Genomic DNA, 19,067 nt, shown 5'->3' with positions numbered 1-19,067 from the left:
ACCTCACGAAAACTAATTAAAACGTACTTCGCGATTTGAAGGAAGAGTGTTATTTGAGCAGTAAGTTGCTTCCTGGCGTGAAATGTTAGGGATTCAAAGACTCAAAGCACACCAGGAAAAATACAAACGGCGAGTTTGTGTAACCGTCACTTTCCAAAACATTTTTATATCACAAGCAGCGTGGCTCGAGTTGGACTGCGATCCAGGAAATTGTGATTCCCATTTGCTCGTGCCATTGAATAACTAACATTCACTTTCCTCAAACTCTGACCTAGAGCTACTACAGAAGAGTTTATCTTAAGCTATCTATGCACCACGATGTACATATGAAGTGGCTTTTCTTTGTGTTTTACACTAACGCATGTTATTTACAGTATAATAGTCACACTTGCAGGATATTAAACTACCAGAAAGAGCTAAAAAATAGAACTGATCTCATTTAATGAAAGCCTGTTCATTTTGATCAAGACCACTCCAATTCTAATCCTGAGATGAATGAAGAATTCTGTTTCAGCCAGTCCTTTCTGTTAACTTACTGCACTGTTGTTTTTAAGTCATCGTTACTTGAAAGAGTAATTAGTTTTGTTTACACGTGTTTTTTTTTAACTGTTAAAAATTGTTAAATAAGTGCGTAGTAACAAGCTTTCTGAGCACTTCAGGATGGTACCGTTGCACTGGACGAAACATCTCCCTCCTTCTGGAGGAGGAAAGAAATGGTCTGTGGTTGAAAGCAAGAATCAGACAGGTTCGTGTACAAGTTACGTAATTGTGTTTTAAAAGGTGTTCTGCAATTTATCAGTGATTAAGGCAGCAAGTACCATTTTTCTCCCCCTTTCGAATATGTGATAGGTAACGGGGTTGTTAGAGGCGGAGTTGAGAACAGAAACCACAGGATATCCCAAACAACAGATGTCCTTCTCATCCTTTTTGCTCTGTAGGCTTTCCTAATTAACTTAACGAGCTTTGGTAAACTATCTGGAGTCAGCGTTGAATCATTACAGCACGTTCCTCGGAACTGGCAGTCACGCCTTTAAGTGTCACACTTCACTGCTACGTCACAAATAGCGTTTAAATTGAACTGTACGTAGTATCTTGACATCGTGAGCACTTCATATTTAAACCAGCGTTTGTATGTGACATCCCTTTCTTCGGGATCCACTCTTCCTGGCAGATGGAGTGGTGTTTGGCTAGCTGGCCATTTCCCAGACTCAGAATGACAATTTCGTTTAACAGGACAAAGGACATATTTTCGAGACGCATTTATTATTTTTAGGGTGAAGGGCACTCTGAAAATTGCAGGTGGAACGTTCTGGGCAACGCTGCGATGTTTTCACGTTGTCTCGTCTTCTGGCGTATCAAAAAATGCTTACTGCAATAAAAAATAATGCATTATCTGTGTGAAGTGATGTGGCTTTTCCCTAGCGAGTTCAATTTGTTGGTTAGCTGTTCCCAGTTGAGACTCGCTGTAAAACGCATAACCTCAAGTTGAAGCTATTCGGTGTTCTTGTAAGTCAGTTAGTGAACAAAGCCGGTAGATTAATCTTTCCGAATTTTCCCTTTTTCCTGCAGAGATATTACATACAGCATTTCCTTGGAGGCTGTGACAACGCTCGTCGTCTTCCTCTCCTGCCAGTTATTTCACAAGGAAATTCTGCGAGAAAGCCTCATTCACAAATACCTGATGCACGGTCGATGGTATGTCGTGTTCTGGGCGGGGCTGGACCAAATAGCGCAAAAAAAAAAGCTTCTGATAGCTTGTTTAGACTGTTTGCACTTGAAAACAAAAGCCAGTGGAATGTATTTTGGTAGTAATTTGTTCCCCTCAGAAAAAGATGGAACACAAAAACATCTGTAAAGGCTTTTGGAAGGCCTCGGGTTTAAATCTTACAGCTCTGACTTCCGGAAAACTATTTTGGAAGCAATCTTTTCTTTTTTTTTTTTTGAGAGGGATTTTGATATGCTCCCTTAAACAGTTTTTACTTCTCAGGGTGGTTTTTGGTTCAGCTGGGGGCCTTTTCCTTTAATATTCCGGTCTAGAGAACCTGTGCATCTCTGCGATGCTGGTGATCGTTCACGTGGTACAAATAAATGGCAGCCCCTTGGAAGACGGCAAATACATGCAAGGTTGAGTTTTAAGCTGCGAAGTGAGTAATATCACTTGTTCTGGCGAGTAGGTCTTGTTTAAACGCTGTCATGGTGGTCTTTATGCGTTTTGGTCAGGCTGCCATTTGTCCTCTGACCTTAAAATCCAATGAGCACCTTTAAACGCAGACAGTTTTTTAGTAAGTGTACCTGTTGTCCGGTTTTCTGAAATTTCTGCTAGAAGCAAGAGAAGAGGTACTGCTCCTGTGAGGCATATGAAGAACAGAGAATCAGGGGAATATTTGGGAGAAGGGTGTTATGTGTAGGTCTAAGCTGGGAGCAGCAGGTACATGGAAAGCGTAGGCGCTGGGGTTCTGGGGCAATGTGAAGAGTTCAAGGGCTACTGGGTAAGGGAAGCTGGAGATCATCACAACACAGCCCTGATCTGTTCACCTCTAAATTATAGAGGAGTAGGAACCAACCGTGTGTTTCTTCAGGGATCTTTTTTTAAAATTACTGAAGACTTTTATTTAAGTCCAGCAAATTTTGTGTGCGTTTGTCAGAATCACTGGGATGAGGTCACGTGTTTCGTTCATCCCTGCAAATTCACCCCAGCCACACACAGCCACATACTGGGGGGGGGGGGGGGTGCAGGAATTAATTATGGTTACCTATTCTATATAACCAAAGCATGGAAGGAAAATGAAATGAATATAGTGTTTCTTTCCCTTGCATCAATATTTTTACAGTTGTCTTGGGGGTAGAAAAATACAATAGTTCCACGAGTTGATTGACTTAAAAGTGGTATTGAAAACAAAATATTTCTGCAGCCGTGCTCCTGAAGGTGCTGCTACAGCGTCCTGCTGGAGTCGGCGCAGCTCTGCATGGTCAAAACCTCGGTGTTCTTTCTCTTTTAATCTGTAAGGAGGCACAGTGCCCAAGACTGCTTTGCACCCTGCCTGCTCTTTGCGGTGTAGTTGATTAGACTTGACTCCCAGGTGAGATAATGAGCATCTGTTATTCCTCAAACGATCAACGGGACTTTTAAAAAAGAATTGAGATCTAAGCATGTCCTCCTTCCAGTGAACAAAAATGCATAGCGTCGCTTTTGTAGCCGAATTTTGCAACTTGTGAGTCAACCCGAGTTGCCTGTTTTTCTTTGCAGTCTCCCATATACCAGCAGGCTTGTGAAAACTCTGCTGTATAACTTCATTAGACAAGAAAGAAGCCCTCCCCCGGGGACCCATGTCTTTCAGCAGCAAACAGACGGAGGAGGACTGCTGTACGGAATTGCATCCGGGGTGGCAAGTGAGTCTTTTATCTCCTCTAAACAATTGGTCAGGTCTTACAAAGTATTGCCTTCTATGTGACCTCTCTTACAAATGCACCTGTAGTCTGTTTTTTTTTTTTTTCAACGAGTGATGCTAACGTGTGGGCTCAGTATAGAAAAGCTATGGCCGTGGGCCTACTATAAATTGTGAATGTACGTGCTCTGCCTCAAGACATGAAACGATCAGCAGGCGCTGCAGAGATGCCCTCCCTGCAGGACAATATACGGTAATAGTAGCACTTTGTCCCCTTTTGTTTTCTGTTGTTGATACTTTTAATTTTTAAACAGTGCCCCATTTGACGAATCACGTTTCAAGTTATTTAAAACGTTGGAATAAATATTGCGTAAAGACTCCGTTGTTCAAGAGCTGTACACGTTTTCAGAGAACGTGCATATTTTATTCTGTACCGTTACGGTATGGATATGGCGTCCTGCTCTAGGTGGCCCTGCCTGAGCAGGAAATTTGGACTAGATGGCCTGAAGAGGCTCCTTCCAAACTCAAGGCTTCTGTGATATAAGAGAGTGGCCTAGGTAACAAATTTTTGTAACATACCGTAGCGTATGCCTTTCCCGGTAGGTTGACTAATGTTTTTCCTGGATGTTGTGAATAGCTTGTGACCTTCCGTGGTTGGTCTGTTTGTTATAGAGAGATTCTGTCTGAAGTATACAAAGGACTTAATGACATATTGTTAAGAAAAAGGGTTTCAATGTTTTTTATACTACGTACTGCATTTTAATTGGTGGTTGCTCTCTTCCCCATACCAGATGCGTGGTTTTCTTCAGCTGTGTATTGCATGTAAAAATTCTCCCTAAACAGTTTTGTTTATAGTAAAAATAAAATACAATACCTTGCTAACAGAAATAGTATCTACCACTTTCCTTTTATTTGATAAATCTAAGTAATACTTTGCAAGTCAGCTGTTGTTCGAACATATCCTATTTGTTTTGATCTTCTGTGAAATCCAGTCACTGGAAGCATCCCTAGGGAATATTAAAGTTCGTGCCGCGTGTGGCCTGCCAGAAAATATTTTTGCGGACTGACTGTGACAGTGCATGTGGATCTCCTCCTGGAGGCAGTAAAAGAGCACGTCTCTGTAACGTAGTGCAGCGTATCCTAAACGCGTTCCTGCTTCTGTGTAAGGTGAGGTTACACGGAGCCCAGTGCGTTCACAGGAACACACTCATCTTCTTTCTGGTTTCTAGTTTACATGCTTGGGGCAGACCACGGCAGTGTTTGGGTTATGCCCATAAGGTAAATGTGTCAGAAAACGGTTGTTTGGTTGGCTGTTTATTTAGACAGAGAAGAGAAAGTAATTAAATTGTTCCTCACAACGTGTTTTTTTTTTATTTTGGAAGTCCCGGCAGGTACGTTCTTTTCCTTCTTGTCAGTTGCTGGAGAAAATTGCTTTTAAAATGTTTTCCAAAGCAGGTTTCGTTATGTGGTTTGTGCTTCAGCTTGTGACTGTAGAGTGGTTTTCACGGCGTATTTTGTTGCTACCTGCACCACATGTTTTCATTCACCTTGATTCTAGTTGTCTAGTCACGCCTGAGTGTATTTCTGCCTTAGTGCAAAGAGCTTTTTTTCCTCTTCGCTTGCTTAACCTGTGAAGTCCATCCAAAGTGTCACCGCCTTACCTTCCTCCACAGCTCTGATAACATATCCCCACATGACTTTTTACTTCTTGTGTATCGAGTTTGCATTTCTTAGCGCAAATTCTTAAGGTTTCTGCCTACGTATGTTCTTGTCTCTTCCTACATTTCCACCCCCCTTTGCTCCTTCTTGAACCATTCTCTTAACAACTCCCTTGGCATACTCCCACACTTACTTCGTTGCTTCTTTCATGAGCACTTGAAGTGCCATCGTTTCTCCTGGTGAATTAAGTATCTTCATATGAAGCTTTAGGCGAAAGAGCTTTCGGAAAGAGCTCTCGAATAACCCATCCAGGAAAGGGGAAAAAATAAATGCCATCTCTTGTTAGAAAATTGGAATAGTACTTCTGTTTGCGTGCACGTGGCTAGTTAATATTCTTTGCCTGCATGCAGTGCTGGACTATAGATGAAATTTGGACACGCTAAGACTGGTAGAATAAATGGCGTATTTGTCCATTGGTAACAGCTCTGAATTAAGCCCTTTGTCATCCTTTTTAAAGCATCAGGTACGTGTGGAGAGTGCAACAAAGATTTTGAAGACAGCAACACAAATTGTTATAAAAAAAAAAAAGTAAGATTTGAGCAGATGGGGAAAAACTTCCAGAAGTGATTTCTGTATTGTTTTATTTTTGTATAGTTTTGTAGGCTTTTATGTTTTTACAGGATACGTACTGAAAGAATGAAAGAATTGAAAGCTCGCTTTCATGTCTTTTAAATACTACATAATTCTTAAAGTAAGTCTAATGAAATAATCCATCTTTTATTTAGGATGAAAAGAGGCAGGAGCCTGGTTTTTAAAACCTTTTCATATGAAATTTTGAGGCCTAGGATAATCGTTGTACTTGTTAATTTGGACTTACATAACTTGATACCACAGCTACCTACCTTATTTTGTTTTTTTGTGCATGTTTTGTAGTCTCTTTCACAGCAGCAGTAGGTCTGCAAACTTGTATAAGCACTGTATTTCAAGCCCCCCCCTCCTTTCCTTCCTCGTGATTCTGCAGGAGTGATAACCACACACAACGTGAGCAGAAGTTTACCCTTTCCCACAGTTAACCTTGTCCCGCTTCTCATCCTTTGTAGCCTGTTTCTTTTCCTCTCATGAACCTCCTTAACCCTGAAACCATGCAGCCAACATCCTCACGCCCGTTTCTTCTCCTTGGTTTGACCTCTGACTGCATGCAAGTTGCCTGTGTGCTGCAAGTACATTTCTCTGTCTTGTGTATAAAGTACCTTGATCAGAATTGTGTTGCCAATTATGCCATCATCCAATACACAATTGTGGGTTTGGAGCGAGGGGGGGATGGTATTTTAGTTTCCTAACTTCAAAAAGGACGTTCTCCAGTGCAGTATCTTTGGCATTGAGTCAACTGTGTTTTGAATCATAGTAGCCTTTTCGTAGGTGTGCAAAAATAATTGTGAAGTGCTGCTAGATCTGGTTATGTTTTGTTCATGTGCTGTGAAGTGACATCAGTGTGAATGACAGTAGAGTTTACATTTCATGTTACAAATCAAAAATCATTCTCCTTGGTTCAGAAGGAATCGAACTGAACTAAATTACTTCATTTATTTTTTTTTTTTTTGTTTTAAATTTCTTCCTTTTTGAAGTATTATTAGTGTTTGCCACTTCATGGTCCACAGTTGACCAAGTTGAGAGAACTGTTTTTGGTAAGCAAAATTTTTTACTTAGTCGTTTGATTTCTTGCAAACTAAAACTCATGTTATGTTGAGGAGCCACCAAACAAATAATAAGCCAGGAAAATGTTAGTGCTACTCAAGGCTATCAAAAAATTAATGTAAATGGTTGCATTTGAAACAGTTGACCCAATTTATGTTTTGCTGTTTAAAAAGATAACCCCACCTTAATGCATCTTGAAGTACTTACGAGTTACTGCAGTGGTAGCTTCTCGTTGACGTAGTGTGTGTTCAGGTAATTTTAATTGCGGTGGGTACAATGCTCTACCTGGAAGAAATCCATGAAAGGTGATTTATCTTGATAAGTCACCTGATCAGCCTGAACTAATTTGGCCCGCAAATGTACTGTGGCAGCATTAATGTGAATTACAGAACTCAGCGTGTAGTCGTCAACAGCTGCTTGTTTTCTCACGTCCGTACTCTTTGCTTGGAACTAGGCAAACATTCCTGAACATTATCGAGCTTCATGGAAGCGTGTACTTCAGTCTGCATGATGTCATTCGGCAGTAGCGTACTTGAAGAGGGAATCTGACGACCTATTTTACACATCTGTGACTTGTGTGTACCAAGGTTTCTTCTTCTGCTGCTGACATTAACAGGAACGCTTGCATGGTTATCTTTATAAGAAGACTGGTTATTCCCATCTAGCGTTTAATGTTAAAATTGAAGAGGAAAAAGTTACGTAGTCTGATTTTTAATATATAGACTAAAATGCGTCCAAGTAGAAGGTCAAAAACTACTACTTACACATATCTCTTATTTCTTACCATTCCGCTGGACTTTTTTCTTACAGATTTTTCAATCTAGTTGGTTTGACCTTCCAGAACCTGTTTTGATTTGTCACAGATCTAGTGTATGATCTGCCCCATAAACCTGAACTTCAGCTTTCTGTCTCTCCCTGGTGCCTAGTCAGTGTTTCTGTTCATGCTCTCGGCATAATGAGAACGTAGATCTAAGACTTCTGTCCCACTTCTGCTAATCTTCCTTCTTGCTTACAGTCCATACCAGCAGCATCCTCTTGTCACTGCAATCATGCCATTTCGATTCAGATTGTATGTGAAGATTTAGGGTCCCGATCCTTAGCTTTTTTCTTAGTTTCTCTGCAGACGTGTCCGAACTGCAGCGAAACATGTGCCTGCAGCTCGAGTACGTGTTCCCTGAAATTAAGAAGTTGGGTGTTAATAGCAGTGTAGCTGGGGGAGGTTCAGTCTGCAAAAGCTGCCCAGGGAGCTGGATTCTAGAGCAGCTTCGTCCTGACCGACATCTGTGCTGTGCAGCTCCGGCGCTGCGGGGACCAGGCGAGCAGATTTGAAGTTAGGCCCAACTACTGTCAGGCTGGGCTGTGAAAGTTCCCTTTGAGAGTCTTCGTTGCCTTTTCGCAGATAAAATTCATCTTCTGTGTTAATCGTAGTAGCCCAGAAAAATATTGCCTCGGGCATAAATCTCTTCTGAGATGTCTTCTGCAGAGATGTCTTCAAGCTCTATCAAGCTCTTGCGCAGTTCCTTTGACATACCCTGTGGGTTTTTTGGGGGTGTTTTTGTTTGTTTTTAATTTAATTTATCTTTGTGGGTTTGAACGATGTGAGCGTATACAACAGTTACACAGCAATAGCGCTTCTGGTAGCATGACTAGGCCCCAGGTCCAGCAAACGTTTGGGGCTTTCGATCACAAGGATCTGCAACCAGAAGAATCATCACGTAATTATTTACGAAATTGTCGATCTGTCTTGTAAACTTCGCCAACATGTTTTTGATAGTAAACCACTAGTTAGAAACAGCTGGGCAGGTAGCATAGACTTTGCTGGGGGACCCCCTCCACTTTTTCTGTAAAAACTCTTTCTGTAAGCATTGATGGCAACGATAACAAAGCGTTTCTCTCAAAGAAGAGCAGTTAACACTGTACGGTCCTGGGCCTGGTTGTTCACGGACATCTTCCATTGACTCCAGTGAGACCAGTTCCACTTCTGCAGGGAGCAAACGGTAGCATGGCTTCCTTCATTTCCTCTCAGGGAGACGCTGCTGGGGACCCTTACAGCAGTGACAAAACATTTTGTAGCTAAACATTCTCAGAGCTTATGTTTTTATTCTTTAAGTCCTCTTGATACCCTCTGTGATATCTACCTGACACCGGTTTGTGGTCTGTGGAGGGCACTGCCCATGGTGCTGCCTAGTAACTGCCTCTTTTCTCTTGTGAATCCCTTTTTTTTTTCTCTCTGTGAATCCTTTTTGTCTCATGTCCTCTATGTAGGTTGTTGAGGATAGAGCCCATCCTTCAGCATGTACAGTACATAGCATAACGAGGTTGTGGTTCGTGACTGGAGCTTCTGATTTCTGTGGTAATACAGATCATAATTGCAACCATATGTTCCAGCTTGTTGACTGAGAGTTCTGCAGCGAGTTTCATGAGGTGTGTTGGTGATTTATCTCCCTGACATTTATTCTGATATGCCAAAACCTTGAACAGCTTCAAATAACCCGTTATAAAATAGAAGTGTTTTTTTTAAAAAAAAAAGCCCAGCACTAATAAATAAATAAAGAAATCAAAACCCAAGTCCCCTATTGGCTCAAAAATATTTTTCTTTAATTCTTAGCAGAAATTGCTTGTTGAAGGAAAAAAAAAAATGATATCTTGCAAACATTAGGGCAAGTGTGAAAGAATTTTATATTGCTGAAAAAAAATGATGCTTTCCAAACTTTTCCTAGCTCTAAGAGAAATAGAGAAATTGAAATTGAGAACTGCAGAATTAATCATTATAAAACTTCAACTAAAATTTTTGTTTTTTCGGAAGGAAAAATACTGTTACGCTTACAAGTTCGACCTTTTCTGAAATCCTATACATTTCAACTCAGGGATGGCGAGGAAGCTGTTTTGACCTCTTCACTTTTTAACCGGTGTCAACAAGGGTATGGATCTCCTCTATGACATGTCTCAGCGGTAAATCTCAAAATGCTTTAACGCGATTAACACCATTATTACGGCTTCAATTTTGAGCATACTGCAGCTGATTAAGTGGGTTGACCCTGTTGTTTACAAGGCCAAAATCTGGGAATCAAACGTCAAGTTTTCTGGCTCGGGGGCTTCCAATAGGCCACTGTGCTTCTCGTGAAGTATTGTCCAAACTTCGTGATGGTCATCCTTCTGGATGGTGCGGAGTACGGAGGGTTAAGATGTGACCAAAAGGCTTTTGTACTAATTAAAATATTAAATCATAAAAGAGTATAAATATTAATTATTAAAACGGGATATTAACACCTGTTACTTAAGTCCATAAGGAAGTTGTTCTTCATAACTTGGAAAATGTTATGTGCATTGCGTACATGTGTGTATGCGGCGTACCACTCAGGATGTGTTCTTCTGCTGCACACTTTCTATCAGAAGATAGTCCAGTAGTTAGGAAAATTGATGGTTTATTTGTTTTTAGAAGCACTGATACCATATTACAAATGATTGATACAAATGATTTTTACAAATGATTTTATACAGTTATTGGCAGGCCCTTTGGAGGGGTTATAAAGTGAGTGGGCAGGAAAAACTCAGCTATGTTTCAGGTCAGGGTGAGGAACGCTGGTGAAGTACAAGAAGTGATTATTTTTTCTATTGCCCTGTGTCCAAATTTGGTTTGCGGGTCCCCTAGTGGATTAATTTCATGTGAAGCTGCATTTGTTACTAAATGACATGTTTAAGTGGTTTCCCTTTCATTCTCCTGCCACATGTCTCTAACACCTTTTTGGGATGGGAGTGTTCAGCCATCGGGTCATTCGCATAAATCATTGTCCAAGCTCATCATAGCAAGGGAGCTGCTTTGCCTTCTGGCTGGCATGTATACTTCTACTACTACACTTTTGGGGTCTGGGGGGAGCTGCCGCCCGTGGGGGACCCGTGCTGGAGCAGTTTGCTCCTGGCGGATGGACCCCGTGGGACGGAGCCGTGCTGGAGAGCTGCTGCCTGTGGGCAGCGCATGCGGGATCGGTTCGGGAAGGACGGCATCCCGTGGGAGGGACCCCACGTGGAGCAGGGGCAGAGAGGGACCATGATGGGGCAGCGGAGACGAAGCATTAGGGGCTGATCACAGCCCCCGTTCCCCATTCTCAGCTTTCTCATTCAGAACTTTCCCTGATGGCAACACTCAGAACCAGGTGAATGTTTGAATCCGTCGAATGAAAATGTCTGCATTAGAACATCTGTATTTCAAAACTGTGCAGCCTTTTAGGCTCGTACAGAAACTTTCAGCATTGACTAGAACCATAAATACGTACTCTTTTTGTTACGCTAAATGTCTTGCCTGCTGTGTTTTTTTTAATTGTGGTCAGTATATGGAGAGGGCATTGAATTTGCATAGCATGGGGTAAGATTATCTTGGCGAAGCGAGCATAGTATGAAAATCTTGGCTGTCGTGACTTCTGTAGTTTCGTGATGGCGTGACCTTACTGATGCTCCTTGTACGTGTAGGGGAGCTGTATTCCGATGGTGTCAATTCTACTCGAAATCCCTGTGCTTAGTGACTTGGTTCTCCACTCGGTATCTACCAAACTTCTTAGCCGCTCTCCAGGGGTGCCCCGTTTCTTCGTAGTTCAGGGATTCTGGAATTTCATCAATGTGGATGGAGCTCACAGTATGATTTCTCTGGCATCTTGTTGGGTATGTATTTAAGAGTGCGTATTTACAGTGTCGCATGTATGGGCTGAAGTGTTTGTTTCTGATTTAGAGGGTTGATTTCCTGAAAGGTTGATTTCATGAAAAACTCGATTTCAATAGCTATTATTTCTAATGAACACTTTTGATAGTGTGTGTGGGGGGGAAGCGTTCTCCTTTACCTTTGAGCATAAAAAGCTTGGAAATCTTCCCATCTTTCTTTTATTTCTACGGATTATAGCTTTACCTCCTTGTTTGTGTAGACCCGTGGAGGAGCTAAGTTGTGTAAAGAATGATCTAAGATTTAATGAGACCTTTCACTAAAATCTTTGTCTCGAACCAACGAAGACAAACCCTTAACACGATTATAACGTAGTTATTTTTTACTTAATGCTCTAGAAGAGCCAGGGGTAATTAAATGTGTTCTGCCAAACTGTAGTTTCCAACACAAGTACAAGATTTTTACATAACCTGATAAATGGCTATTTTTCCTTTTGAACAAGCCATCAAAAACATTTTCCTTCTTTCTGCGAAAGCCTTCCCAGCCAAATTAGAGCAAAGCCAAACAGATCATATGCTTAGCGGTGTATTAGAAGAAACTCTTTTAACAGTTGCAGATTTAAATGTTTATTTCCTTCTCCTGAAGCCAGTAACTATTGTCGAATGGATTTGCAACTTATTTTTTCTGATGGAACTTCTAAGCTATTGGTATGTGGTAGTCATAGTATATAGCAGTGAACATTATTTTTCATGACAGTTGGGTTTGTTTGTCAATTTTGTTCTCTTTCAAGCGAGTGGTGTTTTCCAGAGTGACTCACTTTGGGGAAAGAAAAATACTATTAAGAAGAAAAGAATGTGGCACCTAGGAATAGACATCCTGATGAAAAGAATGGATTTCCATTATTGAAAAATAAACTTCTGTACTACATGGAAATTCAGTTATTACCCTTATAGGAAAGTGTGAATTTTTGCTTGCTGCTCAATAACTTGATTTTTTTTTTTTATTTGGATTTAGAATTTGCTCCAAGTCCAGAGCTGTGTACAGCCAACCTGTGTTGGTCGACGTCTGGCTGATAACTGCCTTTGACAGCCGTAAGTGTCACAGGCTGGGGACATGGTTCAGACAGAAGTGACTGGCTGCTTTGGTGTGCTGCTGGCGTAGAGGTAGCAGCTGTAGTGGTACAGCCACAGTAGCACAGACAGAAGTCATTTACACCCACCTGAGTAGATTTATTTGTTGTTTTAAGACAACAGATAGTTGTAGGCATGATGACCTACGAAGGGAACTTTTTACTCGGGCAGATAATGATAGAACACGGGGGAATGGTTTTTAAACTAAAAGAGGGGAGATTTAGATTAGATGTTAGGAGGAAATTCTTCCCTCAGGGAGTAGTTGAGCACTGGAACAGCTTGCCCAGAGAGGCTGTGGATGCCCCATCCCCGGAGGTGTTCAAGGCCAGGTTGGACGAGGTCCTGAGCAACCTGATCTAGTGGGTGGCATCCCTGCCCACGACAGGGGTGTTGGAACTGGGTGGTCTTTAAGGTCCCTTCCAACCCAAACCGTTCTCTGACTCGTTTTACTGGGAACAGTGTTGGGATCCTGAAATGTAAATTCCATTATCCGCTCTGAAGCTACAATACAGCTTTTATTCATTTAATTTTTCATTAACCAATATTTGAGTTGAAGAAAGCAAGCATTATGAAGTTACGGATACGTCCTTCACCGTGGAACATGAGAGAAGACCTAGATAGGTGAGATGCCAATCTGGAAGGCAGAGAAACAAATTTCTCATTGCACAAGTTGTCATCTGGTCCTTTCCATCTTCTCTTTCTGTCCTGTGAGGTAGAAAGAATGGAGGTGCATGGAGCTGCCCGGGCAGAGTGGATGTAGGGAGGAAGATGGCTCTCTGATATCTCTAACTCAGCTATGACTTGGCTGGCTGACATGATAATTCTTGCCTCTATGTAAATTGCTGTTGGGGATGTAAAAACATTGCTGATACGAATGTGATGAAGTTAATATCGAAGTTGTTACTGGTAAACAAACTTTCCTTGTTGGAGTATCATTAGAGGCTTGCTCATGCAAAATGCAGAGCAAGTTGGGCCAACAAGCTCTTACATGTTATAGTTACTTAGTGTTTTAGGTAAATGTTTTCATGTTTGACCTTTCTAGGTAAGTCTCTGGGTAGTATTCCTTCCTTTGTGCCAATCATTGCCATTCTGTGATCTTTCCTTGCTCATTTTGGAACGTTTTGGTGAGGTTTGTAATCGACTGTTACTGTAGGACTGCTGCAGTTCAATGGACAGATTTTTTTACTCGGCAGAGATCCAAACCTCGTCTTCCTGCTACGGATATTAATAATGACAGAGTTGAGACCCTGTCACTCTCCTGAATCGTGTAGGTAATAAATTTAGAAACCAGATTTCATAAGAGAGTTGTGGTCAGGAAAAGGACAAGGTTTTTTGTCTAAATGAAAAATTTTAGAACGAGCAGAGCTCTGGAATAATTCCTAATAATTGTTAAGACTAAATTTCTCGTCACTTCTGTTGATTTTTGTGTTTTTTTTTTCAGTACTATAAGGATCTGTAACTGATAATTATACAGACATAGAATCCCAAAATGAACGAACAGAGAATTTTTGCTTTCTTACTGGTCTTAGCTCACGCAAAGAAAACCACATTAATTAGTTAATCCAGTAAGGAAGATGGTTTTATGCCGCAGTTAAGTCAGTTTGATTTAAATCCATTTATTTATGCCATGAATATGCATGAGTGGTAGTTCTGTATTAAACAGTTATTGAACTTTTAAGTTTTAATACGTGTCTAGGGTGATGCACGTGTCTGTAGGTTGTCTGAGGGTGACAGAATTGTATCAGTAGGTTTGCTCAACTTCAGCTGGCACTTAACCTTCTTGAAGCCTTATTAATATTTAAGGTGAGCTTCCAGGATTTATTTTGCACTCCACATCCTGTGAAGAGTATACCTAAAACATGCAGACTTTAATCAGAAACCCACTTCCAAGAACTCATGGTGATTGTAATGGGGTGCACAAGGCTGTCAGGATGGCTTCCAGCATCCCGTTTTTTTTTCTTTCCACCATGCCACCTCTACTGTCCTGTGCCATTTCTGTGTATAGCAGGCAGCGTCTAGACCAGTGCAGTGCCCAGGTGGATGCTCACAGCTGGTGCTGTGGCTGGAGGGCATTAGGAAGGGACAGCAGGCATGTCTTAAACAGGGCTTTGTTTTCCTTTGGGATTTTTTTTTCTTGTCCTCCTTTCTTCTCTTTTAGAGAACTGTGGATTGGGAAACCTAAGTCTTGTCTTCAATTAAGAGAAAGAGTTGTCTTCTAATCCTTTTATAAATCTTCCTCCTGTAAAATGCAGGCAGGAGCGCCCACCCTTCCTCCCGCTGCTGAGGTGGTGGCTCGGGAGAGGCTGCCTGGGAGATTGCAGGATCCTGGAACTGCTTCATCTGAAGGAACCTGATCTGCTCTGCTCTGCCATCAGGAGCGTATTGTCAGTATGTAATGCTAGTTGTACGTAAGAAAAACTTGAGCATTAGAGTCCCTGTCGTAGCTACGCTCAAACACTCTGGAAAAGGTTGGTTTGTAAATTCTCTTCATCCTTTAGAACAAACTAGTTTTCAGTAGGGCCGAATTAGGGTTTAAGTGAACTAGGGCCGTGCAGACAAGAAATAGGTCTTACACAACTGATTCTTGCTGTACCAGTCATGTAATACCTCTCTGAATACCAGGCTTTGTTAAGTGAAATTGGAAAAATGAGGAGTAGAATATGAGAGAAGTGAATCATTCGCTGAGCACCATCTTAGCTATTTATTTTTTCTCTGTATTCTCAAGGACAATCTTGTATTAAAGTTATCAAGCTTGCAGACTTTTATTTTGGACTGGCAAAAGATCGTGTCATTTTTTTAAACAGAAATTTAACTAGAGGCTGCCTGCCTGAAGGCAGGTCTTCTTTCCAGCTGTGTAAGCTGGTCTTGCATTACTCTCTAAATGCTTTACTTTTGAAGTTTTTGTGTAAGCGTAGAAGCTACGCAGTTCTTACCCTAAAGAGAAAAGACCCTCAAGATTGTCATTAATCATAGCTGACAATGGAATATTCTAGGGTGTGTCATATATAACCCTTCCTAGTGCTCTACTTGGAAAAGGGCATGTCTTTACGGCTTCAAAATTGGTTATGGTGCTGATCTGGGCTGTGGTTATCCACAGAGAATCGCTCCTGCCGTGTCCCAGTAGCTTCAGTGGAAACCTTTTGAGGTCAAGCCCTAAACTTCCAACTCGTTAGCTTTGGCAAAGGTGCTGAGTGCTTGTGGGGAGCAAGTTAAATACGAGGGGGATGGATCTTTATCGTGTTTTGTAATCTGTAGTGATGGAGGAAATAGAGGTGTGTTTCCTTTTTCACAGTATAGCAGGTGGAGCACTTTCTTAATTAAAAAAAAAAAAAGAAAACCGTTTGACTGTTATGGCAAAGTCACGATATTTAAAGCCACCAGCTGTTACGGTCAAGTCACCGTGTTTAAGCTTTTGAAGAAGATGGTGTAACCTTCCAGTTACAGCCCGTGTTGTATCATGTATGCAGATGGCCCCGATGTCTGGAGCGGGAATGCTGTGCTAGGATGTCTCCAGCCAGTTTCAGTCCTTCGGCTGTGCATGATGTCTTTCAGATGAGAGAGCTTAAGGTTTAAGATGCAATTTTAGAACTTCTTGCGATTTAGATGCTTGAATAATACTCCGAAGAACTTCTGTTTACGTAGTCACTGGTGAACACTTAGTTCGTTCGTGTTAATCACTGCTTCTTATAGAGAAGTGTGGAGAATGGAACAAAACTAGTGTAAGGAAAGGAGTTTTACTACACAGAGGACATAATTCTATTTTCAAAGCAAAATTTTTGGAAGTCTCTTAGATTTCTGTAGTGCAAGAGCAAGCAAGATATGACGGCGTGCATGGCAAATTACCTATACAGGAAACTTCTTAGAATTTTAGAAGTTTTAAAACATAAATGCTATAATAACATGGCTGGAAAATAGAATAGTAAGTATTGAAAGACGCCTATTTAAAGGGAATAATAACAACAGCTGCTTGCAGTTCTGCCACATGCAGTCTCCTGGGGAGAAACAATGAAAAGATAAAAATTTTTTCCTAATAATCTGATGAAGGCAACCACCTAGTTGTCCAGTGTTTACAGAGTCAGATAATTTGAGATACCGAGTGTTCAGAACAATATTTCAGACTTCTTGAAATGAATACTCGATTGAGATAGTACAGGCTTGTTAGGCCAGGATATTCTTCTGGCAATGGGATGAAAGCAAAACCACTCCCGATCCTGCTAAATTGAAGGCTGCTTTTCCATTTCACAACACTCAGAGCCAAGGCATGGAAAGGTTGCGTTTCATCCGAACGTGCGTGTGGCTGACTTCAGAGCTTCTCAAGGTACTTGTCCACCAACTTATCCCAAAGCCATTCCTTTACTGAGCAATCTGAAGTCGGTTGTAATTGTGGATATTGGAAATAAATTCTGTCCTCAGAAGCGGAAACGCAGGTGTCTTTCTGGGAACAAAATCAGAACAGTTGCTGTTCGTGGTGAGCGTCTCCGATCAGGTGGTAGGATGTGCACGTGGAGGACTTTGTGAGATCATGCAAGTCTCCGTACAGTAAAACTTATTTTTTCCTCCACGATTCAGTTGTTCAGCCTCAAGAAACCAAATCAACAGCAGTAAATCTGGAGGGTTATTTTTCTGGAATTTAAGAAAACAAACAAAAAAACCAACAATCTGATTGAGAATAATAGCAAGTCTGGGCACTACTCCAAGCAGACACATCCCCATACTTGAATAAATACGGCACTCCATTGCGACAAATTCTGACCTTGCCTGAGATTATCCATGGGCTTTCCTGTCCCAAGATATTTGATAGAAGAAATCGGATTAATCTCATCAGAAAGCTATCAAAATGACTCTTGTTCAAATTATTTTGCCGTGACCGAGAAGGGAGTGGAGGCAAAGCCCTCTTCCATTGACATTTTGAGGCAAAAAAAGCATCAGTCTCCTAAGGTCTCTCCCAAACAGCATCTGGAGCATCTGCTCCCAAAATCAAGTCTAACATCACGCTGCAACTTCTAGAGGTAGGCCTGGTATTTCAATTAATCTGAATAATACTTTGTTGATTGAATGGTATTTGCCAGAAGTCTTAAACATAACCTTGCTTTGTTGCAGAGAAATGTTTCCTGATTTCAAGCATATTTTTTTCCTCCTCGAGTTCCTCTCTTCTAATTTTCTGTTTGGGGATTGTTTGTGCTGTCATTTCTATTAAACATTAAATTAGGTATTTGCCATAGAACATAGTCTTCAGGGTCTTGTTTGTTGCTTCTAGGTCGGAGCAACCTGGGCCATGGACAGAAGCTCTAAAGCCTTTGATTTTTGTAACAGTTATTCTTGGACAGGAATGACACGTAACCTCCATTAGAGGACTGCTTATTATGAAAAGGGTTTATGCAACTGAAAGTACAGCATTTTACATTTTTGTAACGTAAGTTGTCCTGAAATAGTCTTAGCATAGATGGAAAATGTGCTTGTTAGCCACGTTCCTATTACTGCCCAGCATTCTTTTTAATTTTTTTGTGTAAACTTGTAGCTTGCAATGGCTGCTGACCTTGTTGTTGTTACAACTGTTGTGTTGGTCAAAAATCTTCACTAATCAGTTCGGTATTTTCGTCTTTTTGAGCTTTTTCCTTCACTATCTGGAGTTGTAACCCGCTGAAGCTTTGCGCAAGTTGTACCGTTGCCCAAACAAACAACGTTCAGCTTCTGTAGCAGTCACAGAAGAAAAGTCCTGGTGACAGCACTTGGTGCAGCTGAGTGATTTAATTGCAGCATTAAAACGAACAAACGCGGGGACAATTATTGCGCGCGGCTGGCCTGCTGCGTGCCTTTGCCATTTATGCTAATGCTATTTCATGAATTGAAAATACATTATGTTTAACGTGGGCACTTCTGGGACCGGGTAAGTTTGCTAAATAAGTACAGCAAGCGATACGATCAAAACAAATGGTAGGCTGGAAGACTCGTGTCTCTTCTGCTTTTTTCTCTTCCATTCCTGCACTCTTGTTTACTTGCAAGACCCCCCTCAGAAGGGAGGATTTAGGTAAAAACTTATTTTGAACAATATATAGAGAATTAAAATCTAATTAGTAATTTCTAGATCAGTCTAAAATGTGTTAAACACAGTCCCATGTCGTTTACCGAGTTAAGTTAATGCTTTGTCACATGATTTGTACCTACTGGTGGATTTTTCTTCTTGCTAAATAGCAAATATTTCTCTCTGCCATTTGGCTCCATCATATTTTCACTGGAAGAAGAAGAAAAAAAATCTCATGTGCTTTTGCAGTTTGTGTATTGGAAAATAATGTGTTCTCAATCAGCGCTGCAGTGTTTCTCTTCCTGTCTTTTTAATAGCGTCTTTTTTCCTCTGTTTTTTCGAACACCCCCTGCCCTGCCCCTCCACATCACTCCCTAAAACTCAGGGCATGCCCAGGTATTTTAGGTCATTTCAGCATCTTATCGGTATGTCAAGAGCCGTTGTATTTGCAAATTGTAGTAGTCAATCCATAAAGCAGATGCATGAACTGTGTAAAACTTTGCTTCGGCATATATTCAGAGCTC

General features: G+C 41.1%; 1 protein-coding gene across 10 annotated transcripts in view; it reads left to right on the top strand.

Annotated features, from left to right (window-relative positions):
• Positions 1–19,067, top strand: part of LOC310890191 (dymeclin) — a 205,751-nt gene that overhangs the window by 34,331 nt on the left and 152,353 nt on the right. For all 10 annotated transcript variants that reach the window (XM_083818890.1, XM_083818897.1, XM_083818891.1 and 7 more), the window contains 2 exons: positions 1,570–1,695; positions 3,248–3,390. In XM_083818890.1, the coding sequence (XP_083675016.1) occupies positions 1,570–1,695; positions 3,248–3,390 (269 nt within the window). The remainder of the gene's footprint in view (positions 1–1,569; positions 1,696–3,247; positions 3,391–19,067) is intronic.

This window comes from Anser anser (assembly GCF_964211835.1).
Source record: "Anser anser genome assembly, chromosome: Z".
NCBI classification, from domain to species: domain Eukaryota; kingdom Metazoa; phylum Chordata; class Aves; order Anseriformes; family Anatidae; genus Anser; species Anser anser.
This window is presented reverse-complemented; position numbering and strand designations above follow the sequence as displayed.